Consider the following 27,158-nt stretch of genomic DNA (forward strand, 5'->3'; position numbering starts at 1 on the left):
CAATGCTGCCCTTCAGTTGCAATGAGGCATGAAGCTTTCTCCTTAGATATCAGAGACGACATTCACCTTGATGGTGCGGTCGTGGTTGTTGGGGAGGTGTGGCAGCGGCGGCCTGTTCTGGCTCAGTGTGTGGTAGCTGGGGTTGGAGTAGTAGTGGTGGTAACTGTGAGGAACATCTGCAGGACGAAAACAAACACATGGCATCACGTCTGCTGCTATTAAATTACCTCAAGGTCAATAAAATGCATTCCACAATCACACAGAGTGAGATAGACATGAAACCGCACTGTGCATACAAACAACATCAACATCACAGTTCTCCAAAAATACTCAAGATCCAGCGTCGATCGCTGACCGGCTGAATCTTCTTCTGCAAAGGCATGTTAGCAGTCAGCAGTGACTCAGTTTAAAACAAATATTTCTTTAAACTGTTTTAATGAAGCAATTACAGGGATTCAATAAGAATCCTCAACAACACCACAAAATCTGCCACAGTCCCACTTGTTGCAAGATTTAATTTATCCCTTATGTATAAGATGACTTCAATTACTGCAGTTAATAAATGGCTGACACTGAGCATGATATCTATCTAGTTTACTGCACCAGTTTGTAAAAAACACAAGGTCTTAAATAATCAGGCCCCATCTTATCTTAATGACCTTGTAGTACCATATTACCCTATTAGAGCACTTCGCTCCCACTCTGCAGGCCTACTTGTTGTTCCTAGAGTATTTAAAAGTAGAATGGGAGGGAGAGCCTTCAGTTTTCAGGCCCCTCTTCTGTGGAACCAGCTTCCAGTTTGGATTCAGGAGACAGACACTATCTCTACTTTTAAGATTAGGCTTCAAACTTTCCTTTTTGCTAAAGCATATAGTTAGGGCTGGACCAGGTGACCCTGAATCCTCCCTTAGTTATGCTGCAATAGATGTAGGCTGCCGGGGATTCCCATGATGCATTGAGTTTTTCCTTTCCAGTCACCTTTCTCACTCACTATGTGTTAACAGACCTCTCTGTATTGAATCATATCTGTTATTAACCTCTGTCTCTCTTCCACAGCATGTCTTTATCCTGTCTTCCTTCTCTCACCCCAACCAATCACAGCAGATGGCCCCGCCCCTCCCTGAGCCTGGTTCTTCCGGAGGTTTCTTCCTGTTAAAAGGGAGTTTTTCCTTCCCACTGTCGCCAAAGTGCTGCTCATAGGGGATCATATGATTGTTGGGTTTTTCTCTGTATCTATGAAGCGCCTTGAGGCGACTTTTGTTGTGATTTGGTGCTATATAAATAAAATTGAATTGAATTGAATTAAAACAATCAAATATGGCTGAATTAAATGGAAATTTGAAACATATCTGACCTTCTTCCAATTCTAACATGAAAAATTTGTTCAGTGATTTATTTTCATAATAAACCTTCTCATATGGAAAAGAAATAGTAAAAACATATATGATTTACTCATGAAAGTGGCCACTTTCTCATTACTTTCATATATTGTTTTAGTAAGTATCCAAAACATACAAGTTTCATTATATAATTTTTCAAGGGATCTTATATCTGTTTTCACTCTTGTATGCTTTTCATACAAGTTTCACACAAGACAGATACAAACTTTATAAGATTTATATATATCTTTTCCATATGGGTTATTCAGGTGGCCTTCAAGTCCACTTAAATCACATTCGGTCATCAGCTGTTGTACCAAAAGAAAACATTTTTTTTTTTTAAATATAGTTATGTTGATTTCTGACATCCTGTTTTATATTTTTAAGGCTTAAAAAGTGTTTTAGTGTCAGTTTAAACCTCCAGCAGGGAACAAAATCAGCCGTCACATCAACACATTAATCAAAGAGTCAAATTTATATCCACAATGACGACTCTCCTATCTACTAATTTATGTTTATGTACGCAAAATATATAATATTTTCCAAAAGAGTGAAAAATCCACACGTTTGAGGGCGGAGTGATTGGCAGTGATGTGACTCATGTTGGTGGAAACCACTAGAACCATAGTGCTGGTCCCTCACGAGACATTAAAAACTACTGTTAGATTTTGCACAGGGTAAGATTTAGAAAAAGACCCTGCTGTTGGTTCAAGTACAATGACTCCATTTGATTTTAAAGGCGGTTTGTTGCGTGCCGGGGTGACGCGTTCCAGCTGGACAGGATCAACAACATACGTGCTGCAGACACAAAACATTCCTCTCACTGAAACACGTTAGCTTTACTGCAAAAAAAAAGTTACTTGTCTCCAAGAACATGAACAAATACATTACTTCTCCTGTTTTAAAGTGTGTTATTAGCCGTGCTGGAAAAAGAAGAGCAAACGTATGAAAGTAAAGATGAAAGCAGTTTCTAAGGTGACTGGATTTTCAGGTGCAGCTGCCTGTGCACGCTCCAGCACGACAGGAAAATACTGGGTGATTGTTCCCACAGCGATGTTCTCGTCCCCCCGTCTGCACTTACCAAACCTTACTGGAAACTGCGTGGTGCTACACACTACCACATTGCTGTGATTCAACCTTATATCCACAGGAGATGAATCCTGTGTTGAGATCCTGATGTTTCAAACTCTGACCAGTCTGACTGGATGTGTCAGATTTTACTTGAATCTGTGTGTTTTATGTTACGCACGCAGAAGCATCTCCAGACTGTACCTGGAACGGCATATTCAGAGTTGACGGTGCGGCTGGTGGAGAAGGAGACAGTCGGAGTGTTGTTCTGCTTTTCCTTCTGCCTGCGGCGGTAGAGCAGCAGCAGAGCCAGCAGCAGGACCACCAGAATGACAAGCACAACGATGCCGGCGATGGCCCCCCACGACTCCCTCTCTCCAGGATTAAGACGACTCATGACGCTCCCCGTCTGCTGAAAGGAGTCTGACGAGCAGAGGGTGGAAGGAGAGCTCAAGTACAACAAGCAGAGCAGCTTTCATGATGAATTCATTATTATTATGAACCACAGCACATTACAGGTTACATGTTCAATTCAGTTTTATTCATATAGCACTAAATCACAACAACAGTCGCCTCAAGGAGCTTTATATTGTGAGGTACTGTAAGTGTCAGTGTTATAACTCCCAAACTTCTGCTAACATGAGGTGCGCACCTTGCTTGCAGTCGTCGCCTCTGTTTTCACACACACAGTCTCCAGTAAATCTGTCACAGAGGAGGTTGGCTGGACAGGAACAGGTCTGAGCACAGAGCTGGCCGAAACGTCCCGGATCACACGCTGGAAAACAAAGTACATGTCTATGACTTATTTCCTCTTCAGCAGCATCTGTGTGAGATATCTGTTGAAGTTTTACACGACTCACTTGATTGCTCCTATTATTCTGTCATCTCTAATCTGAGTCACTGAGCTGAGTTTCCTGTGTTTGTGCTGCTTTTTAATGCAAATATCTGTTTTGTTTCAGTTGTTCTGGTGAAAATTCTAGTATTTTGTTAGTCGAGCACTAATTAGCAGGTGTTTGTTTCTCTGTGATGCATCTGGACAGTTTATGATTGCTGCTTGCTGACTAAGCTAACTGGCAACAGCTGGTAGTTTAAATATGGTCACTTGCAGCTCTAAAGAAAAGCAAGATGCTCAGATCAACGCCTCACATTGGCTGCTTGCAATGATTAGAGTGGGTCTATGGATAAAAACAAGGCCCTGGCTGCTGCAGATTACCACTTCAACTTCTAACCCTGTAGATACTCTAAACGAATCAAAAGCACCGTACTGTCCACGCTCTCATCTCTGCGTGAAATCCTGTGGCACTCACGTTTGGAGCAGTCGATAGCGGTCCAGCCCGGTAAACATTCACAGTGACCGTTCCGGTGGTTGCACGTGGAGTTGTTGGCACAGGGAAGACACACTTCAGAGCACTGTTTTCCAAAGTAGCCGGCTGGACAAACTGTAACCACAGAAAATAACCTGCTAAATGTCCTGCGCTCACTTGTAAATGACAGATCAGCGGCTGATTAGTGAGAAAGCCCACCTTGGTCACAGTTTGGCCCAGTGTATCCAGGTAGACAGTCACACTCTCCTGTCACATGATGGCAGCGGTATGATTGGCCGCAGGACTGACACGTCATACTGCACTGGTCACCGTACGCACCCGTTCTGCACTCTGAGGGAAACAGTAGGGCTGATATTAGACGATGCATACAGTTAAGTCGTAAATCATCAGATACAACGCTCACTGTTTTGGCAGGTGACTCCCCAGTAGCCTGGGCGGCACACGCACGCTCCAGTTTCCCTCAAACACGTGTCGCTGTTTGGACAATGCTTGAAGCAGGTCTGGTTACAGTGGCGCCCCCACAGGCCCTCTGAACACGGCTCACTGCAGCGGGGACCTAAAGGAAATGAAGCAGTGAGCACATAAACGAAGCAGGAAATTACAACTTTTATTGACTCTAATCACATCATTTAGTTTAATAAAGGACCTACAGTTTTACATCTGCTAAAGTAAAGAGCAGAATGCCTTTCACTATCCCACGTTTAAATCACTTACTGATCTAAATACATAAAAACATGGTTATAACTGTATAAAAATGTAGTTGAAAGGATAAGCAGGAACAGAGAGAAATGGGAACATGAGGGGTTTTTAGTGGTTAACAGTTTCAGAAATGTTGTGTTCTCGCCAAAAATATTTTTCACAACTGTAACTAACACGTTTTCCCCTAAACACAAAGAGCCTGTTTTATTTGCATGGATGGGAGGTGCAAAACCAGAAAAAAGTGCTTTATACTGGGCCAGTCTAGCAGCCGTTTACGAGGCTGCACTGGGGTATGGACGTAAGAGTGAAACACTAACATCAGCATGTCAACGTTCACCTTCACTAGCACGAAACACACATGTGTTAGTCTCCAAAAGTTGATTCTGTTCATCTGGACGTAGCGTTTTCTGGGAGAAACGTTTCGTCACTCATCCAAGTGACTTCTTCAGTCCTGAAGAAGTCACTTGGATGAGTGACTTGGATGAGTGAAGTGACTTCTTCAGTCCTGAAGAAGTCACTTGGATGAGTGACGAAGTGACTTCTTCAGTCCTGAAGAAGTCACTTGGATGAGTGACTTGGATGAGTGAAGTGACTTCTTCAGTCCTGAAGAAGTCACTTGGATGAGTGACTTGGATGAGTGAAGTGACTTCTTCAGTCCTGAAGAAGTCACTTGGATGAGTGAAGTGACTTCTTCAGGACTGAAGAAGTCACTTGGATGAGTGACTTGGATGAGTGAAGTGACTTCTTCAGGACTGAAGAAGTCACTTGGATGAGTGACTTGGATGAGTGACGAAACGTTTCTCCCAGAAAACGCTACATCCAGATGAACAGAATCAACTTTTGGAGACTAACACATGTGTGTTTCGTGCTAGTGAAGGTGAACGTTGACATGTTTCGTCACTCATCCAAGTGACTTCTTCAGGACTGAAGAAGTCACTTGGATGAGTGACGAAACGTTTCTCCCAGAAAACGCTACGTCCAGATGAACAGAATCAACTTTTGGAGATTTATTTTCCTGGATAATTGAGCATGCATCAAGACGTTTTAACACACATGTGTTAGGTTAACAGAGTCCTCTCTAAACCCCCAAAATATTAGTCTCATCGAGTCAAAAGAAGAATTGTTGGAGGTCAATAAAAGTGCAATATGTATGACTTTAACCCTGTGAGGTCATAAACATAACCCAGATTGTATCTCTTAGACAGAGCAAACAAAATGACTTTCTTGGAACAAATGTAAGAAATATTTCATGCATGTTAGAAGGTTTAGTTTTTGTCCCATATTTGTTAAAACACAGGAGAAAAACTTATTCACAAATGAAACGCTCTGTTTTCAAACAGTTTAGTTTCTGATCATCACTGAGACCTCACAGGCGTACGGTCGAGTCAGGTGGTGTCGCAACAATCAGAAAAATGAATTTCAGATTGAAAAAACTTAATCTGGACAGCTGAGTAAGACAAAAAATGTTTAAGATCACCGCCTTCCCTTTTTAAATTGTCATATATGAAAAACAAGGAGGAAGGAATTAGCGTTTAGTAATTCAGTTCAATTTGGCTTCATTTATACAGCACCAAATCACAACAACAGTCACCTCAAGGTGCTTTACATTGTAATGTAGACCCTACAATACAGTGAAAACCCAACAATCATATGACCCCCTATGAGCAGCACTTTGGCGACAGTGGGAAGGAAAAACTCCCTTTTAACAGGAAGAAACCTCCAGCAGAACCAGGCTCAGGGAGGGGCGGGGCCATCTGCTGTGATTGGTTGGGGTGAGAGAAGGAAGACAGGATAAGAGAGACAGAGATTAGTAACTAGTATGATATCTGATAGTAAGAAACTTGATTAATTGTACAAATCTGATTGGCTCTGACACTGCTTACTAGGGGTGCAACAATACTCGTATAGATATTGAACCGTTCGATACAGTGCTTTCGGTTCGGTACGCATATGTATCGAACAATACAACATTTTTAATTTATTTTATCAACTTTCCTTCTGACCGTGCTGTCTGTTTTGAGCGCTCAGTGGATCTGCGCTCGACAGTGCAGCCTAGGCGGAGTAGTCGAACGCAGATTCACTGAGCGCAGGGCAAGCTAGCGAGACAGAAGCTAAGCTTGTTGCAACATGGCAAATTGAACCTCCCCCACCCTCATTCAGATCTGGCGTTTGGAACTATTTTGGTTTTCATGTGACGTATGACCCTGAAGGTAAGCGCGTCATGGACAAAAGTAAAACAGTATGTTGGATGTGCCAGCAATGCTCAATTACATTGGTGGGAACTAGTGCGTTCGCGCAGTTAGCTCGTTAACGTGTTGGCCGTCCAGCCCCACCCACGGGGCGATCCGCGGTAGCTCGTTAACGGAGATTTGCCGTGTTGTGGCGTTAACGTCATTTCAGATTAACGCTGACAGCACTAGTGGGAACACAACGAATATGACTGCACATTTACGCCGACATCATCCTAGTGCAAAGACAAGTGGAAGCAGACAAAAACAACAAGTACGCATGCTACAAACTTTACCCGAGTCATTTAGACAGCCGTTAGCACATGATTCTCCTTATGGGGACCTGATATGTTTAATATGCTGCTGAGAATATAGCCCAGAAGAAGCGTATAGTATAGCTTTTATTTTGGAAAGAGACATTTCTCTGTAATAAACCCTCTTTTCCAAAGATGAGTGATTCCTCAATCAGATAGATTTTTTTTTTATTACTTTGTTGTTTCAGGAACATTAAATTTAAAAACTGTACTTTTGAGTTAAAATATATATTTATAATTTTAATAAATGACAAATTAAAAAAGCATGAACATTTTTTCTGTATCGAAAAAATATCAAACCGTGACACCAAAGTATCGAACCGAACCGAACCATGAATTTTGTGTATCGTTGCACCCCTACTGCATACATTTACAGCTAGACTTTCTTTAAGTCACACAACAATGAGAATAAAGGAGAACGAGGATGGTTTAAAACCTGTGGCTCACAGTTTATCAGACCAGACTCATCTGTGACACCAAAGCCAAGCTGGCAGCGATACATCAGCAGCACGTCATCACTTACCAGACCAGCCTGGCAGACAGTGGCACTCCCCGGTGGTAGCTTGGCAGCCGTCGGCATGAACACAATCACACCTCTTCAGGCAGCCAGGCCCAAACGTGCCCATCTGCACAGTGAACAAGTGCCAACGGGCAAAGAACTGTCAGGGGAATCTCCTCCACATTCGGCCAGCCCAGTCAGAGTGAGACAAAATACTACACTGGCAATGTGATGTTGTGTAGACAGCCTGGTGGGCTGGCATCGCAAAGACAAGAGGGGTACTTTTCCAAAATGCAGATTGAAGCATACAGAGGGCGAGGTAAGGGATTCGAAGCTGGACGCTTCTACAGGCTGCCTAATCAGAAAACAGATATCCCGTAGAATTATTTGAGTGTTAGTCTTATCAAAGATGTCATTCGTCTCATCAGTGTGACATGGACTAAACACAGACCAGACTTCTTATCTTGGAGAGCGTTTATGTTACAAAGTGACATCTGTTTCTTTATAATACTTATTGTTGCCCTACAGAGAAAACTGTCTGAGACTAAAGACACTGCTGCATAGGACAGACGTGTCACAAAACAGCGCTCCTCGTTGTCTTGTAAAAGGATGAATCTTTTAATACCTGGTTTTCCAACATCTTTTACAACTTCAAGGGTAAATATTATATAACTCCTGCCAGTATCTCCAGATACTCACCGGGCACGGTTGGTCACAGCGCGCCCCCTGCCAGCCAGCCGTGCAGGTGCAGGATCCATCTGCAGGGTTGCATTTTGCTCCGTTGGCACAGTGACACGTGGCATTGCATCCTGGACCCCAGGTTCCTTCGGAGCAGGGGATGGAGCAGTCCGGTCCTCGCCAGCCTGCAGACCCACAATCAACTGTAAGTCTTTGTTTTCCTTTTGGCCAGTTTTCCTTCATGATTGTACTCATTGTCCTCTGATTATTCATCACCTTCTTTGCAGAAACAAGTTCCATCAATCGGTGAGCAGTCCACGTAGTTCTTACAGGAGCACTCCAGGGAGCAGTTCTTGCCATAGGTGCCACTTTTACAGGGATTTTCACAGTGAAGCCCCTGCAGTAACCCCCGAAGTTTGGTTTACATAAAGACACAACAGGTATAAAAAGTGAATCATGAGTCGATAATCTACTCTACCACTGACCGTGAAGCCCAGGGCGCAATGGCATCGTCCTGTGGCGCCATCACACACCCCTCCATTCACACAAAGACACGGCTCCAGGCAGCCATGACCATAGAAACCATGAGCGCAGGTCTCATTGCAGTATAGTCCCGCCCAGCCCGGTTGGCACGTGCACTCTCCTTTCATTGGATGGCAGCTGGAGAGTGTAAACAGACATAAATATGAATGGAGCAGCGAGAAACAGAGGAGCTAACGCCAAAGAAAACCCACAGTCAGCGCCTGTCTACATGTACTTCAGTACTTGTCTTCATACTGCAGAGGGGCATGAAACCACTTTAAAGAAATAATTTTGCCATTTTTGAAAGAGAGCTGGAGAATAAACTCATTGGTTGACTTTAGGGTTGATGGAGCCACTGCAGCACAAGATGTTAATCAGGCTCCGTGATGCCCACAAAGGCCTGAGAAATGAAAACATCTGTGGCTGTGTGCTTAAAGCAGCTCTTTAATTACATTTTGTGCTGCAACATTATGATACGATATGATAACATCCAGGTAAACCTAACTGGATGAAGATCCTGGAATAGACAAGATTATTATAGGAGATCTCATTTGGCCTGGGAAGGATCCCTCAGAAGGACTTGGAAAACGTGGCTTTCTGGCTTCATATGCGCACTGATGGATGGATGATTGGATAAAATAAATAACATGCCATCAGCCACAGTTAAAATGGTACAATATTATGCAGATAAAGTAAATAACACATATTTATGAACCAGTTATTATAATATTTTTGTTCAGAATCTTTTTGAGAAATATCTGAGAGTGTTGTGAACGCAAACTATATAATTAATAAAACTGTGTGTCCTTTAAAACCTACAACTTTATTAAAAGGGAGGGAAAAAAACACCCTTTGGTTAAACAGCGCAACATAAAGTGTAGAACAAGAGTGGCGTCAAATATGTGAATTCAAATTACAAGAAAAACAACTCAACTTCATGTTTCAGTTCACACTGCATACATCAGTATTCAAAGCAGTAAATGAAGCTTTTGCCAGACTCACGTAAAAGCTGCTCTTACCTGAGTGTGTGTTTGTCCTGACAGAGACACGTGCGCTCACAGTGCATGCCATATATGCCGTCTGGGCACATCCTGTCCCTGCAGTGCGGACCGCTGAAGCCCGGCTCGCACAGACAGGCTCCATCGATGTTGTAGCAGCGCGCGCCGTTAGCACAGTCGCACACGCCTTTACAGTCCTGTCCGTAACTACCTGCAGCACACTCCTCCTTACACCTTAATGCGGGAAAACACACAGACAGAAAAAAGCTGGTGATAAAATATACAAATGTGTGTTTGAGCACAGTATGCACAAACCAAATCTAAACGTTCTGCATTCCTGTGCCTCTGCTGTTTGGTTTTGCCTGAATTGTGGAGAAAAACATGCTCAAATTACTCCTGTTCACTTACAAGAAATCATAACCAGGCTTTTAATTTGAAGACAAAAAAAATGGATGACAGTGCCAAAACAATTTAAAATGCTTTCTCCAGTCAAATGTCGAGGAGACAACTTTTCTCTGCTGGTGACTAATCTAAACATTAGACGTGGCACCGCTAAGCATACTGGAGAGAAACCTGCACAGGAGAAGCAAGAAAAGGCGGAAACAACCACATGCCGTCCAAAGATCCACTTTCACTTGCTTACCTGTGACCAGTGAAACCTTTAGCACACTGACACTGTCCAGTTTCAGCGTCACATTTTCCGTTGTTGTGGCAAACACACTCCTCAGTACAGTTTGGCCCAAACCTTCCTTCTGGACATCGCTCGGTACAGACTGGACCCTGAACAGCAGAAAGGAAAAATCATTAAGCACACAGAAAAACAAAAAAGACAAATGGATATAGATGCATTATTGCAAAAATATGGACTAAAATAATGTGCTGTCAGATGGGCTCGCAATCAGAACAACATGTGCAAGTCATGCAAGTGCATCCTTTCAAAATGTCAGTGTTACAAAAAAGTGACTGTTTTTCCAGAATTCGAAGCCAGCTGGAACATGAAACACGAGCTAATTTCAAACCTGGCAACCTGCACGAGTAACAGAAAAGTGCGAGTTAAAAGCCTCAAAATATACCGTCCATCCAGGTGGGCAAGCGCAGATCCCTTTGCCTTTACAGATGCCACCATTCTGGCACGGGCATCGCGCCTGGCATTTCCTCCTACACGAGGTCTCACAGCTGGGGGGAGAAAAAAGATGGCTTAATGTCTCCTGACTGCAATTAACTGCTTTTAGCCACAAAAGACTGCATTTGTGTTGGTACATTATTGGTACTCATTTTCAGCTCCATTAAAAATAAAAATAGTAGAGCGGTGTTGAATATTACGTAGTTCAAAATAAACCTAATCAATCTCTAAACCTTCCAGGGAGGACTTGCAGACTCCATGAATGTGGAAGAACTGAGATGAAAAAGGCAGCTAGTTTATTCATCCTTTTGAAAACTGATTGATGCTCAATAAAGAAGAAACATATATTTCACAAGCTATAGGACCTTCTGCCGTCTGGCAAATGTCACCGGAAATGGGTTAAAGGGCGTCTTTCACTTGGACTTATGGTTCCAGCTTTTTGTTTCTTTAATCTTGGCGAATATTTTTTTCTTTTCTTTAAGTTTCTTTTCAACTTAAAGAAAAGTACGGAGCCCCGCAGGGGACATGGGAGAAAAAAAAAATTAAGACGGACTTTTGCGAGATCTCGCAAAACTAACTCGGGATCTCGCAAAACAAACTCGGGATCTCGCAAAACAAACTCGGGATCTCGCAAAACTTTTGCGAGATCTCGCAAAACAAACTCGGGATCTCGCAAAACATTTGCGAGATCTCGCAAACGTTTTAGCCGCATTCTTCGGACGCTGGCTCGAAGCCGACCAGGAGGTCGAGGCACGATGTGCCGGGAAAGCGGTGTTCCTCCCGGCTGTAGTAGGTCTCGACCTCCCGTTAGCTTCGAGCTAACGGGAAGAATGCGGCTAAAACTTTTGCGAGATCCCGCAAAAGTCCGTCTTAATTTTTTTTTTTCTCCCATGTGCCCTGCGGGGCTCCGTAGAAAAGAACCACTTTGCCGGCATGTTATTTATATTGTGGTTTTGTCAGCTGCACATCCATGATTTAAATCTCCCGTTTCTCTGCATCCCAAAGATGCTCTATTAGATTCAGATCTGGGGATCGTTTAAACGTTGTTAAGCTAAATAAAAGCTGCTCAGTATAACCTGAGCTTTGTTACATGGTGCACTATCCTGCCGGAAGCAGTCGTCAAAAAAAGGTTGCACTGTGCTCATAAATATTCATCTATACTCAGCTAGACTGTTTACTCGATGCTAAGGGCCTCAAAGTGTGACAAGAAAATATCCAGCACATCATTACAAAATCAACAACAAGCCGAAGCTTTGATGCAAAGCAAGATGGATCCATGCTTTCATGTTGTTTACACCAAACTGTGACCCTGCCATCCAAATGTCACAACACAAACTGAGACTAATTAGACCAGTTAATATTCCCAAACTGTTGTCATCTGATTTTGTTGGGTCAGTTTCCTGTTTTTAGCTGACAGGAGCCGCATCCGGTGTGGTCTTCTGCTGCTGCAGCCCATGTGTTTCAAGGCTCAGCGTCTGAAATGTTGTTCTGCGTACTTTTGTTGTAACAAGTTGTGAAAATACAGAAAAACACAATAGATCAACTTCTGGACTAAACTTTAGAATCTTTTCTGCAGTTTTTATGTCTAAAAGTAGCTGAATATGTAAAAAGAATTAAGATGATGCATCAATTCCTCTTCCGGTAATGCAAGGAATCATCAGAGGAGGTGGAATGTGTCTTTAACCAATCACATCTGAGATTACAACCATCGCAAGGATATTACATTTTCTAAAACGGATGATATGAAAACGCTACAAATATACACAATCATTGACCCAGATTTATCCCCTAATCACTGTTACCAAGCCGCCTTTTTTATTTAGCTCAAAGTGGAGTGTTGTGCTTTCACATTGGCAGAATGAGAGTTTCCACTAATGTGTAGTGGGGAAATGTTTTTACTGCTTACTCATCCTCAGGGGCATCTAAAAAACAGGGCCTAACAGATGACTCATGGAGTACAGAGTAGACCATCGGGGTCTCTTTTCAATCTTCCAATTAACTCACGGAAACAAATAAAAAGATGGATCAGCAAAGAGGAAGATGAGGGTCTAACATACCTCTGGAGAACATTCGGGTAATTAAGTAGGGTCTAATCAAGTGCTGTATTAAATGTCTCCCAAAAGAAATAACTAACAAAGTACAATATTCTAAAAACGGCTCCTAATGAAAAGGAAAATACTCTGTTAACTTTTAGCAAGAGCGACTCGCAGAAGGCTGCTAAAATATCCGAACTGTTAGATGGATTGCAATCTAATTTTATACAGGCACTCATGGCTTCCCAATCCTAAATCCATCCCACCGCACCTCCATAATAAACGGGACCCAAAGAAGCTGCTGCAAACGCCTCACAGAGGTCCAGGGCCTGAGGGGTCGGAGCTATTTTGGTCTGCATCTCTTCAGCATTTCTAATTAGTGTGTCAGGCATCATTCGGATTTGATTAACTTCTTGGTTACTGCTAACACAACTTCTAACAAGGTATAAATCTCAATATAGTCCCACAAATGTCTAGTGTGATCTTACTTTTGCTCACCAGACGCTTTCAGCACATTAGGATGAATATCTGCTTCGACTCTTAGGATTAATCAAGAATCTGACCATAGTTTTCCATCAGATTTCAGTCGATTTTTGTACCTTACATTCCTAATAATCATCTACTAACATTTCTTCTAGGTTACTCACAGACTTTAGATGTGCTTTCAGTATTTATTCCCCAAGCAGAAATGTGAAATAACTGCCTACCCTTCGAGTTTTAATCCAGCACCATCATGGGGCCAGAATTTGTGAGATAATTGTCAAAGTATGCCATATATACATATACAAAGTACAGACTCGGCTGCTAAGAAAATGTTAGCGTTAGCTGGTGAATATGGTTAATGTCGTCATCATCGTGCTTGCACAGCTGCGGTCTCTGTGAGGTGGTCTCATGCAAATCTCACCCAAGAGTCAGATTTTGAATGAAACTGAAAAGTTCTTCATAGAGAAACATTGCCAAAACCTGTAAATTTTTATCACTTTTTACAAAGTCAGTGTTGGATTTTAGATATGCTAAGCTGTTTTGTTTGTTTGGACTTACTAAGTCCCTGTGAATCCATCCCGACAAACGCACTCTCCCGTTGCTTTATCGCAGGATCCTCCGGTTGCACACTTGCACCTCTGCAGGCAGCGCTTCCCAAACGTGCCTGCTGGACACGACTCTTCGCAGTAGCGTCCATTGAACCCTGGAGGACAGCGACATGATCCCTTCACAGGGTCGCAGAGAGCTCCGTTCTCACACTTGCACTGCTGCTTGCAGTTCGCTCCCCAGTGTTTATCGTCACAGTCTGAAAGGTCAAAGGGCAAACTGTAAAACATTAGCCTTTTCCAACATTTATCTATCTTTTGATTTGGTTTCAAACTGAAAGAGTTAGTTATATAGATATACACCGCAATCATGGTATTGGCTTGCTCAGATCATACCCGTCAAATCTCATATGGGGCACATGTAACCTGTTTCAGCCTGCTGCACAGCTTCTCCTTGTAATTGTCTGACTTAATGTCACGTCTGCTGCCATGCATGCTCTGTCATCTACTGGCGCTCTTGTTGCAGCTCTCCACGCATGGCTTGTTGCCATAGCTTTTCTATAGCTCTTAACTGCAGCCAGGGGGGTAGTGACGAAATAAACACAGGAACCTGCAACATGGGCTCCTCTTCTTTGTGTTTGTGCTGTTGTTGGTGTTTAGCTCTGGGGAATATAAAAAGATCTCATCTGGAGTGGAGTGAGGCCAAGTGTTAAAAACTTTTTTGATCCTTGATGCTTCATCTTTGTTCCCCTTTTCAAGCCAACTTTTCCAGCCATGAGCATTTGACCCACACTTAACTCTCTCACCATAAGGGGATGCATCGTTGGCTTCCACCAAGCTCGTCTCTGCATGGGCTGAATTCCCACAATCCCTTTGTGTAGACAAAGACAAACTGACGCAGGACCGTAAAAGGCGCATTGAGGGGTGTTCAGAAAGAAGAAGACTAGCAACCGTTCAATGACCACAGACCCTGGAATGTCATTGAAATTCACCAAGTTGCAGAGATGAGTCAGAGTAACACTGACCAATGAGAAGAGAGCACACCCTGAGATATGTTCTACTCAACTTTGAGGGAAGCAACTGAAGCAACTGCCAACAGGAGAAATTGATACCACTGACTGGCATGTGATGAGGTGAGAAATACAAGTACAACATATATAATGATGTTCTAAAGTCTAAGTGAACAAGCAATCACTTCATATGTGGATGAGACTTTAGGAAGAGCAGAGCCACGCGGGCAGATTACAGCAGATGGAAACGATGATCTTCTTTCAGCTGAAGGGTTCCTGATTGATCTCAGCTAAAAAAGGATTCATCTCAGCTTTCAAACACGTCTTTCCAAAAATCAGACCGAGCACGTGTTTATACAGGACGTCGCATTACTGCATTTATTCTGGAAGAAAGTTGTCCTTTTGTTTTGTTTTTTTCCACAACCCCCACAGCTCGCGCAGTCACACGACTCCACACACTCACACGACGGAGCCTCTCACTTTCATTGCCCACATTTTCCAGTGATTTAAACCAGTCGTTTTCCAGTAAAACCTCCTGCTTCTCTAAACAGTGAGTCAAAGCTACTCTGCGATGCTGGAAATGAAATAAAAACACCGAGTCAAAATAAAATTACACGTGATTATCGAAACTTGCATACGGTGCAAGTATGACGATTTTGCGTCCGTTCTGTTTCTCCTAATTGATTTTCCTCCCCACACGCTGTTATGTACGCTCAAATATATGATGTCATGGGAAACAAACAGAAACAAATGTGATTAGATTCTGTGCCCTGTTCAACAACAACAAGGGAGGGAGTGTCTGATGCCATTCTTCCTCAACCAAATCCATCCCTTTAACTCGCAAATGCTACGTTACTGGCAGATAATTTGGAATTGGCAGGGAGATCTGCACAGAGATGATTTTAATGGAAAATAATGCAGAAGCCTGGTGATTGGCTCTCGAGGCTTGTACGCAGAGGAAATTCACACAAGGTTTGGATTTCAGTTCATGATGAAGAGATCTTAGTCCATGGAGAGATCCCAGATTGGTCATGGGTGCATTCTCAAAATTTCTCATCAATTACCTCGACTATCTCGGACATCGGAGAAAACGTGATATCCAATAACACTGACGTAACTGATGGATGGGAGTCGGTTATCTTCTCCAGAGCTAAAAGTGTTTCCAACAATTTCACGCTGACCTGCAGTGAATCATCCTCTGCTCTGTGAGCTACACTCCATGCATGTACGTGTCTCACCCCCACCTTTGCCGGTGTTGAACATACGCCCGAGCACGGCTTAGAAAAATACAAGTGACTGCACTGACTGTCACTCTCAGCATGTACAGCCAAATTTGTCGTGGAGCAAATCGCGCTGCCGCAGACTGTAGTGTTTATTGCACTTACTCGAAGCCTCTTTTGTTTAAAAGAACTTCACTTGTTCTCTGTGTGGGCATTGGAGAAGGCGGCGTGTCACGTTGAGTAATGAGAAACTCAGCTGGAGCAGCGATTATGTTTACGCAGACATTCTCCAGGGCACCGGGGCAGATTTACTGAAGGGCTCTGAGAGCTGACTGCTGATACAACCAGCAGTTGTTTGAGTGAGTGGATGAAATTTACCAGAGTGGACGTGAACAGGAAGCTATAATCCCATTTTTATTAGTCTTACTGTGGAAATTGATTTTCAAGAGGATAAGTAATCTGGATACATGTGAATTTAAACCTTCGATATAATGATTATAAATCCCTTTTGCCATTCTTGTTACTTGGGCTTTCAATATTGGATATGGACAATTTATTCTTGATAAAGCTGTATAAGATGTCCACAATTCAATTATTTTTGTTTCAGGTATCAAACATGCAGTGGTCTGATCGTGCTGCTACTGTATCAGCTGCATTCTCTCAAAGAAAAAGAAAAATGTCTTCAGTGGAGACATTGGCCTTGTTTCTGTTGCAGGAAAGTGTTGCATCTGTTGCATCTCTGTGCATCTTTGTGCATCTTTGTGCATCTCTGTGCATGCCCTTACTGCAGAAACCAGCCTGCAGGACCTCTTTCTGAGTTCTTGCCATTAGAGAAAACAAACACAGTCACCATTTAAGGCATGTCTGAGCTTCCCCCAAAACTGCTGAGTCTTGCTCAACGCTGATTATGAAAACTCAGAAAAAGCTTTCTTTCATGTAATCACATCCTCCTCATGTTGCTCACATGAATGCAGTCGCATTGGGAACCCAGTACAGCTTAAATCAAGTTATGCAAACATATTTTCACATGTTAACATTAGTTGCTATGACTTTGCTCACTTGTCTCCTGTCTCTTTGCTGCCCTCCTAGCTTCAGGGTTTTCAGGACATACATGCAGCAAATGTTTTGCTCATGTTGACATGTCTTAATTTGCACAAATATGGATTTCCCCAGCTTCTATGTAATCATAGCATGTGAAAATGTTTCTTTGGTGTGAAAGAACAGTGAGCGCAGGCTGCTGTAATATCAAACACTAACATTTGCCAAATACAGTAGTTGGATGTTATAAGCAGTGCAGCTTATTAAATTGTCTCACTTTTTTTAAACTGAACTGAACAGTCAAGCTGTTGCAGTATTACTGCATCACATCATGAGACACATGATTTCAGTGGAAACAGAACAGCCAAAAGGCCCAAACAGGGCTCCGTTACTCTAAATGTTTGCACCACCAAGTCTCTCCCAAACCTGCAGCGGCCAATAGAATCATCCAAAACATGATTCTGTATGTCATTAAACACATCATGAGTGCTAAAAAACTATGTTTGGATATCGATGCTTTAGATTTATGTCTAGTAATTTTGCAACTGCAGATATCCACAACGGGATATTTGCTGACAACAGTTTGCAGGACAACAATGGATGGGAATCAAGTACTGCTTCCAGCTGGGAACCAGCTCTCGATTTCCATGAGAATTACATGACTCCAAGACTATCACCTCCGTTTATCAGAGCTGGCATAGTTTTCCAACAGCTGCACATTGCAAAATAATGACTTCAAACTAATGGCAGTAGAGCCTCTGCTTACCTGATTCTAGCTAGCAGGCTCTTCTCGACACAAATATGATAATGAATCGGTTCATAATATGATACATAACAAATCTTATCATCACTCCCACATTGGAGATGTGATTTCTGAGCACCCAGCTGGCTGAGTCCTTCATCAGTTAATTAGTCACATCTGTTTGTTTGCACGTACTTTAGCCAACCTATGTCCAGCACTGATTTAATCATTATAATAGAGAGTCAAAATTGCCCAAACGTTGATGTCGAGGGAGCATTGAAGGCCCATTTTCCTTTCTAAGTGTTTGCATCTGTGAAAGTGCTTCATTAACCTGCCCTGTGCCTGATAGGTTATCACAGTAGCACATGCAGAAATGATGGCCTTCAATTTTGAACTATGAAATATCTGAGAAACACATTTTCTCAACTTTGATTAGAGAAATTTATCCTGCAGAATAAAAGTGTGGCGGGGGAGGCTGGGATGAAGTTGGTACGGAGGAGAGCTGGTAAAGGTGGTTGAGTTTAAATAGCTAGGATCAACCACCCAAAAAACAGACAGTCCACAAGAGAAATGAAGAAGACAGTGCAGGCAGGATGGAGCTGAGTGTCAGGGGTGATGTGTGACAGAAGGACAGCTGCAAGAGTGAAAGGGAAGGTTTCCAAGATGGCAGTGAGACCTGCTGTGATGTTTGGTTTGGGGATGGAGGTGCTGACAGAAAAACAGGAGGCCGAGCTGGAGGTGAGTGACCAGGATGGACAAGATTAGAAAAGACTGGTGTTAGATAGCCAAGAGAGAGGAGAGAGTGGATATACTGGACAAAGCATAATAAAGACAGAGCTTCCAGGCAGGAGGAAAAAAGGAAGACCACAGATTCATGGATGTAGTGAAGGAGGACATGGAGAGACTTGGTGTGACAGAAGAGGATGCTAATAATAGGGTGAGATGGAAGCAGATGAGCCCCTGTGGTGACCAATAAAAGGAAGCAGCCATATATATATATATATATATATATATATATATATATACAAAATTTTTAATTTATTTTATCAACTTTTCTTTTGACGATGCTGTCTGTGTTGAGAGCTCAGTGGATCTGCGTTCGACTACTCCGCCTAGGCTGCACTGTCGAGCGCAGATCCACTGAGCGCAGTACAAGCTAGCAAGACAGAAGCTAAGCTCGTTGCAACATGGCAAATTGAACCTCCCCCACCCTCATTGAGATCTGGTTTGGATCTCGTTTGGAACTATTTTGGTCTTCATGTGACGTATGACCCTCAAGGTAAGCGCGTCATGGACTAAAGTAAAACAGTATGTTGGATGTGCCACGCAATGCTCAATTACATGGGTGGGAACTAGTGCGTTAGCGCAGTTAGCTCGTTAAAGTGTTGATGCTGTCCAGCCCCATGCATGGGGCGATCCGCTGTAGCTCGTTAACCGAGATGTGCCGTGTTGTGGCGTTAACGTCATTTCAGATTAACGCTGACAGCACTAGTGGGAACACAACGAATATGACTGCACATTTACTCCGACATCATCCTCGTGCAAAGACAAGTGGAAGCAGACAAAAACAACAAGCAGCATGCTACAAACTTTAGCCGAGTCATTTAGACAGCTGTTAGCACATGATTCTCCTTATGGGGACCTGATATGTTTAATATGCTGCTGAGAATATAGCCCAGAAGAAGCGTATAGTATAGCTTTTATTTTGGAAAGAGACATTTCTCTGTAATAAACTCTCTTTTCCAAAGATGAGTGATTTCTCCATCAGATAGATTTATTTTTTTATTACTTTGTTGTTTCAGCAACATTAAATTTAAAAACTGTACTTTTGAGTTAAAATATATATTTATAATTGTACATGCTGTATGTACAGCATTAAAAATAGTTAATCTTGTAAAAAAATAATTTCTAAATAAAGTTAAACAAAAAATCCTCCTCCCTTCTGAGTTGAAGATATGACTATTTAGCCACAGGACCAGTCATTAATTTGACCACTACCGTGATTCAAACTGGAATCTGCATTACTGCATGCAAGTAAAGCCACTAACTGCTGCACGCTTCAGAGCTGGCATGTGTTCAGTGTCCTTTATGAAGAATGCAGACAGACATGATGGGAACATTCTTCCTTTTCCCGTGTGTATTGTCCAAGCAGCGCCTTGGGTTTTGCTTGCATCCAAAGTCCACATAATCTCCTGATCACCTAACAAGCAGCACTAGGTGCTAGAAAATCTATCCGTGAGGAATACCAGAGACTCCATTGCTTCTTTGTCCATTTCATCCCAACCTTTCTACTTTTTTTGTCAAGTTGAGCCATCTCCCTTCTAAATCTAGTCTCCATATTCATGACCAAACAGAATGTTTTCAGTATGAAAACATTAGGCCCCTCTCCTCTTTCCCACAGCTAACTAGCTCAACACACAGGCATCCAGGAAGTGTGGGGTCATATTCTGCCAAGAAAGACTCCGTTACAGGAGCCAAGAAGAAAAAGGAGAGGAAGAGGAGAAAAGAAGAAACTTAAAGTGTGGGTTAGGGTAGCAGGGTGGTGTAAGAAGAGACAGAGAGAAGTGAGCCATGCAAAAGAAGGAGAGTGGGGTAACATTTTCCATTTCCTCTTCCCATCATCCCACTGTCAAGGCATCAACCGCTACCCGCTAAAGCTAATTCCTGCTCTCTGCAAACGAATGGGGGAAAACAGAAGAGGGGGGCTGTGTACTGTTGACCCAGCTGAGTGCGATGAAATGGGGCTGGAAAACGGGGGAAACAGGAGCCCCTTAAAAATGCAGCTCCACTGTTTGGATGATCAAATTTAAAAAGATTTCAAAAAAGGCAAACAGGGTTAGATTCACGACTCTCAGTGGTTATATAACCATTTGTGCTGACTTCAGTTCTGTAACAGGAGCCAAAAAGTGCAGCAGGATCAGCCTTAGCTCTTCTTTATCGACTCCTTTCTGTGCATGAAACAGGACTTAACTCACCACCTCTTCACTGCTTGTGTTTGTAGGCAATGATTGTTTTATTCCTGCTTTTTTAAGAAAAGCTGATTTGACATTGCTTCTTCTTTTTTTGTCAGTAACCGTGAACGAACGTTGGAGGTTCAGCTCAGCGTCCTTGTGGACTAGTAAACTGGGTTCTGGACTGAGTCTGATAGAAATGAGTCACTGCTGTGCATGCGCTAATGCTCCCTCGCCGTTTCCATTGGAGAGGCTTCAGTGTGTGATGGAGAGGTGTATGTGAAGATCAGCCACTTGACTAATGGCCATTGCTCATTTCCTGTTGTGAATGTGAAGTGTGTTTTTTCTGTGGAGCTGAAGGGAAAGGGAAAGAGACGAAAGCAACGGGAGAAACAGCAAATGAGAGAAGAGACGAGAGTGAGGAAATGTCTGTAAGCGAGAGGAAGGCTGATTCATACCGCTGGAGCAGTCGTCTCCTCGCCAGCCTCCCTCGCACTGGCAGCGATCTGGAGCGACACATCGGCCGTGGACGCACTCCTTAGTGCAGCGAGCTGTTGGTGAGAAGGAACAGAATTAGAAACAGATTTGTGGAGAAGGGTCAGGGTTTTAAAGAAGCTTTAATGTTTACGTTATCTCAAGCTTTTGGCCAGAAAATTGGATAATGTCACAAAAGCACAGTAGCTTTTTATTTAACCAGGTTCCACTGAGGCTGGTGACCTCTTTTTCCAGAGAGACCCGCCAAGTGCTTTCAATCAGGACGATCCAACATGAGGCACGCAAATAACACTGTTGTAAAAACCAGGTTACGAAGTATGAGGGCACAAAGAAAATGAAGACTTACTAAAAGAAAAATTGACATGCACAGTTTTTAAAAAGCAATGCATAAACCTGCATTCTTTCTATCTGCAAGCAAGGGCTGATCAGTCTGGTGCAGGAAGTAGTCCGTTTATAAATAAGAGAAAATGACGCTCACTGAACACCAGATTATGGTCTCAGCGGCAGGTTTGACTTCTGCAATCCATCTTGTCACATACAATAGGCCCCATCGTATCTTAAAGACCCATTTATCAGCCCAACACAACACTTCACTCTCAGACTGCTTGTGTTTCCAAGAATTTCTAAAAGTGGAATGGGAGGCAGAGCGCTCAGCTATCAGCTCCGGGTTTGGTTTCAGGAGACAAACGCCCTCTCTGAGAGTCTGCCTTCTAAAGAATAGCCTTCAAACTTTCCATGTTTGATAAAGCATATAGTTAGGGCTGGATATAATGACCCTAGACCATCCCGTAGTTATGGTGCCATCCATTCAGCCATGCCCAGTGACTTCCCATGACGCACTAGGTTTTTCTTCTCCACACCTATTTCATTCTCCATGTGTTTATATTACTACTACTGGATATCATCAGATTTTATCTTCTGCCAACCGTGTGTGTTTTTTCCTGTCTCTTTATGTCAACCAGTGGTGGCAGATGGCTGCCCGTCCCCGAGCATGGTTCTGCTGGAAGCCTCTTCCTGTGGAGAGGGAGTTCTTCTTTCCCACAGTAGCCAAGTGTTGCACTATGAAACTGTCTGATTGTTGAGGTTTTCTTTCTAATTCTGTAGGAGCTTTACCGACAATATACAGCACCTTGAGGTGACTATTGTTGTGAACTGGCTTTATATGAATAAAACTGAACTAAACTGAAGGTTTGGGGTTTATTTTGAAAATTATAGACCTATAAGTTACCTTCCAACTTAACCTTTCAAACTGTTGCAAAACAACTGATCCTAAAAAACCTAAAAACATATCTTTCTTTATGGTACAGACTGAAGCCATTCACATGCAAACAACCATTTATTTAATTAATAGTCTGATATGTTGCTTTTTTCAGTCAGTCTGGTATCACTGCAAAATCCCTTCACGTCGTAGCTCAGCCAAGGTATCCTTGGTAGAAGTATCCCTTGTTATCATGCTTGGTTTCAATAAACCGAGGTGGTGATGATCAAAATGACCAATTTAAGGTTAAAACCAGAGTCCATTAACCAGTTGGTGATGTTACATTACCTATGTCCATCTTTTATATACAGTCCAGACTAAAAGAACAATTTACTGCTAGGTTAGTTAAGCCTTTTACCTAAAGGATACCACATATTTAACTCAATTTGTTTCTGCAAACTCATACTGGCTGCAGTAGCAAACATACTGTTTTCTCTTCATACGCTGGAACAGGCAGCGGGAGATGTGTCTTGGGAGATTATGATTGGACGATGAGCTCCATGAAATCACTCCGAAGATATGAGGATAGTTTGTCCAGCATGGCCTCGTAAATAAAAACATACCCATGACTCAAGAGCGAGATGGCCGGCCAACAGCAGACTACAGGACACGGCGATGAGTTATTGGTTTAAAAGTTAGACTTGATGCGCTGTGATGAGTCCGGTTTACAGAGACATTGCAGCGATATGTGAATAAGACGTTGTCGTAATCAGTGGCAGCAACAAGCTTTTTCCTGGCTTTGAAAGAACAAACTCACTTTCACTCAAATCGAGTTTGAGTCAGAGTCACTGTCTGAAGACTGAAGACTGCAAGAAACAGGCTGAAGAAAAGAAAACAATTAATCTGCAGATTATTTTGTGGAATCGTTGTGTAAAAAATCTCTTTAAAGTAAAACAAACAAAAAATAACAGATGACTTTCCAGAAGCTGGGACGACATCTTCAGAGGTCTTCTGTGCAGCTCCAAAGATATTCAGTTTGCAATGATGCAAAACAGAAGTGCAACAAATCATCACAAAAATGACAAATTGATTTTCTCCTGCTTGGTTCATTGATTGATTAATCCTTGCAGATTCCAGAGTTACTAATTATGCTTCATGTCGGCATGATTTTGTTCTTTCAAAATGTTCTTTTAATCATTAAACACCATGAAATAGATTTCAAAGCACCAAATCTGAGTTGTTTATACAATCAAAATCTATTCGACTGTATTATTTCCCTGTAAATGTATTCCACCCATCGTAAGCGGCGCACGAGCTGCCAGCTCGACAGCTGGGCTCAACCATGCAATTGAAAGCTCCAGCGTTAAGATGCCATTCACACTGTCAAGGAGCTTCCTTGTAAAAAGAGTCTCTCAGCTGCGCGCGAGCCGACATCATAAACGGCTCTGCTGTTAATTAAGTGAATTCAAACATGCATTTATGACTGGAGACTGCAAATCTCTTTAATTTTTTCGTTACAAAAGCGTTTTCTCTGCTGACAGCAACGTGCTGCAAATGCACATGTTTGTCTTTCAATTCAAACTCAATAAACAGTAATTTTACTGATTACTTTTCCCCCTTTAATTGAAGGCGTGCGGATACTGGGGGAGGGAAACTTGGGGATCTAACATGTCATCAAACGAACAAGGTAAACATAATTATAGGTAATTATATATATTTAGAAAAAAACACTACATTGTACAGAAACTGGGCTCGGAGCTATAGATGACACGTCGATGGGGGATATTTCAATTACAAAGCTCAAAACACTCATCTGGTTCCGTCCTGGCCTCTCTCGTGTCAGTCATGAAAATCAGAGGTTGGGCTAAAGGTGGCACACAATAGGCAACCGTAAACGCATATTATCACAAGCATCCGTCTACAAAACGTCAGTTTTTCAAGCACAAAGCACGCGAGCCTTCTTATTATCATACTTTACTCCTAAGATCATCCAGCGATGAATGGGAAGCTCTGTGAAGCTACTGTAGAATTTCCTTAAACCATGCAGCCTCACGTGCGGTTTCGCGTTATTTATATCTGTCGCTGCTGTTTGTAAGCAATAAGAGAGTGTCAGTGCTGACAGCTGCAACAGTTTCAACCGATGCGACGACACTGATCAGTCACATTATTTAAACCAGCCAAGAAGATAGTAGCAGCCATGTGAAGAGAGACACAACGCTCCCGATTAAACCTGCGTCATGTTTCAGGCAAGTGATTGAAGCAAATACCAACGGGACTGAAGAAACTGTTGACTGTGGTAAATACACTACACAGCGTCACCTTTGCAACATCAGTTGGTTACTAACTAACCATCAGCTACAAAGTGATGCACCATGGGTGAATTGCTTTGCAGATCAGGGTTTAAATGTGCACGTATTTACTGCTTTCTTGCAAATTTTAGCCCTTTGCATTAGAATACTTCTTAATAAACAAGTACTATAATCTTATGTAATATTTACTCATGTCTTAAATTCAATGTGTTTCGTGCCTGAATTCCATTATATCAGTATGTCCAGAGAGCTGACATACTGATATAACGCTGATGCCCTTTGCCAGAGTCTGGACCAATAGAAACATGATGACAGTTGGGTCTCTTCATCGGTGGCAGTGTTGGGAAGGTTACTTTTAAAATGTATCCCATTACAGATTACAGAATACATGCCCCAAAATGTATTCTGTAACGTATTCCGTTACGTTACTCAATGAGAGTAACGTATTCTGAATACTTTGGATTACTTAATATATTATCATGCTGTTTACAACTACATGAATGTACTATTGCTGTGATTTATTACTGTTACTGAAGGTCCACGGCTCCGAACCGTAGTAAAGGGACCTCTGGCTAATACGGTGGGTTCTGTGTCGGCTCGTAGCTGAAAACTAGCTTTACTTTGTTGTCTGGGTCAACTTTGCTAGCAGAGACAGAGAGAGGCGTTGAAAGGCTGCTCCAACGGAACTTATTGTTTTTGGAGGAGAACACGAACACGGTGTACAGTCGAGTCTTAATAGCTTACTTACAACTGGGCTCGTCAGGCTCTCTTCTTGGCTGCAGTGGTTATTATTATATTTACATGCTTCCAGCTCCCGTTTCTGCTCGATGACAGCTCGTACTTTTCCTTTTTCTCCCTCCCTCGCTCACAGACACATAACGGGTATGGCAGTCCATTCTCCCTGCAGCACGGACTACACTGCCCATGATGCTACATTCTTTAGAGCTATACCTGTAGCATTCCGCCTATTAGCTTAGCACAACAACAACAAAAATGCCTCTCTCACCCAGGAAACACGCAGAGAGAGAGCGTAACCCTGTAACCATGGCAACCGTAACGCTGCTGCCTGGAACAACAGAACGTAGCTGTCAAACAAAACCCAAACAGTCCTGACCCGCCACAATATGAAACAGGGAAGTACCGCCGTGTAATCCATTTATTTCAACAAAGTAACTGTATTCTAAATACCACCTTTTTAAACGGTAACTGTAACGGAATACAGTTACTCATATTTTGTATTTTAAATACGTAACGGCGGTACATGTATTCCGCTACTCCCCAACACTGATCGGTGGTAATACACTCAAATAAATATTTTAACCCAGAATGCCGACTTTAACTAACTTTTCATTTTGTTGCATAAGTACAATGGAAAATGTTACATTTAATGATATCTGGTCAAATTAAATTGACTTGATTTGTATACATTCAAATCATATTTTCCTTAATGATTAATTACTTAATTTAATATATTTCAGTTTCATTTCACTCACATTTATTGCTTTCTGTCCATGAAGGCAAAGAATTATTGTTTTGAGTGTATCATGAACAACTTTTATATTATTAAAAAGACCTTTTTAAATAAACTGACAAACTCAGGCACTCAACGTTTGTGTGAAAAAGCCGATAACTTCAAACTTCCACCTACAGAGTCTTATTTCCACAAGTGGGGTTAATATTGTGTCTCCCTTGTACCAACAAAACCACTCTGCCCCTTCAGGGCATGGATGGTGGATTTCTGAGTCCTGTGGCTTGCAATGTGAAGCCACAGAAAATTGGGTTTGTACCAGTTAATTCCTTGGATGCTCGGGCAGACAGGGATCTTGAGAGGTTGGAGGCAGATTTGGCAAACTGGGATCTTTGTCATGTTCCTCAAGCTGGTTCTGAGCAATTTACATTACATTGTTGGGCAAACTGTCCTGGTGGGAGAGGCTGCTGTGGGTGATGAGTGTGTCACACTGTTTAGGTGTACATACACCTTGAGTAACATCTTCATGAACAAGAAGAACCATGTTTTTAAGCAGAACATTAGATAATGATGAGATTATGAGTTTAGTTGTTAAGTTGTTTTGTTTTTGCAATTCAAATTGTGATGGCATTTAAAACGGCACCAAATACTTCCACGTATATTTAAGTTGGGGTCATTTAGATGTACAGCAATTATAAGACAACATGATTATACGATACCTGAGGCACAAATCAAATCAATGTGGAAGAAAGTTTTAACTTTAATTAAAATGAAGCTGTAAAAATGGATTGGTAAAATTGCTTTACTACTCTATAATGTAATTTTTTTAAATG

At 42.2% G+C, this 27,158-nt stretch overlaps 1 protein-coding gene across 1 annotated transcript in view; it reads right to left on the reverse strand.

The window, feature by feature from the left end:
• The window catches only part of pear1 (platelet endothelial aggregation receptor 1), a 71,380-nt gene that overhangs the window by 8,829 nt on the left and 35,393 nt on the right, over positions 1–27,158 (reverse strand). The window contains exons 5-19 of the mRNA XM_087848510.1: positions 21,314–21,406; positions 13,908–14,154; positions 10,784–10,886; positions 10,354–10,490; positions 9,732–9,944; positions 8,676–8,850; positions 8,467–8,587; positions 8,212–8,375; positions 7,537–7,639; positions 4,176–4,328; positions 3,971–4,102; positions 3,755–3,886; positions 3,100–3,222; positions 2,652–2,870; positions 67–176 (exon numbers count right to left, since the gene is read on the reverse strand). Coding sequence (XP_087704636.1) covers positions 67–176; positions 2,652–2,870; positions 3,100–3,222; positions 3,755–3,886; positions 3,971–4,102; positions 4,176–4,328; positions 7,537–7,639; positions 8,212–8,375; positions 8,467–8,587; positions 8,676–8,850; positions 9,732–9,944; positions 10,354–10,490; positions 10,784–10,886; positions 13,908–14,154; positions 21,314–21,406 — 2,225 coding nt within the window. The remainder of the gene's footprint in view (positions 1–66; positions 177–2,651; positions 2,871–3,099; positions 3,223–3,754; positions 3,887–3,970; positions 4,103–4,175; positions 4,329–7,536; positions 7,640–8,211; positions 8,376–8,466; positions 8,588–8,675; positions 8,851–9,731; positions 9,945–10,353; positions 10,491–10,783; positions 10,887–13,907; positions 14,155–21,313; positions 21,407–27,158) is intronic.

The sequence above is a fragment of the Neolamprologus brichardi genome, chromosome 11 (genome assembly GCF_056152115.1).
Source record: "Neolamprologus brichardi isolate AB-2024 chromosome 11, ASM5615211v1, whole genome shotgun sequence".
Taxonomy (NCBI): Eukaryota; Metazoa; Chordata; class Actinopteri; order Cichliformes; family Cichlidae; genus Neolamprologus; species Neolamprologus brichardi.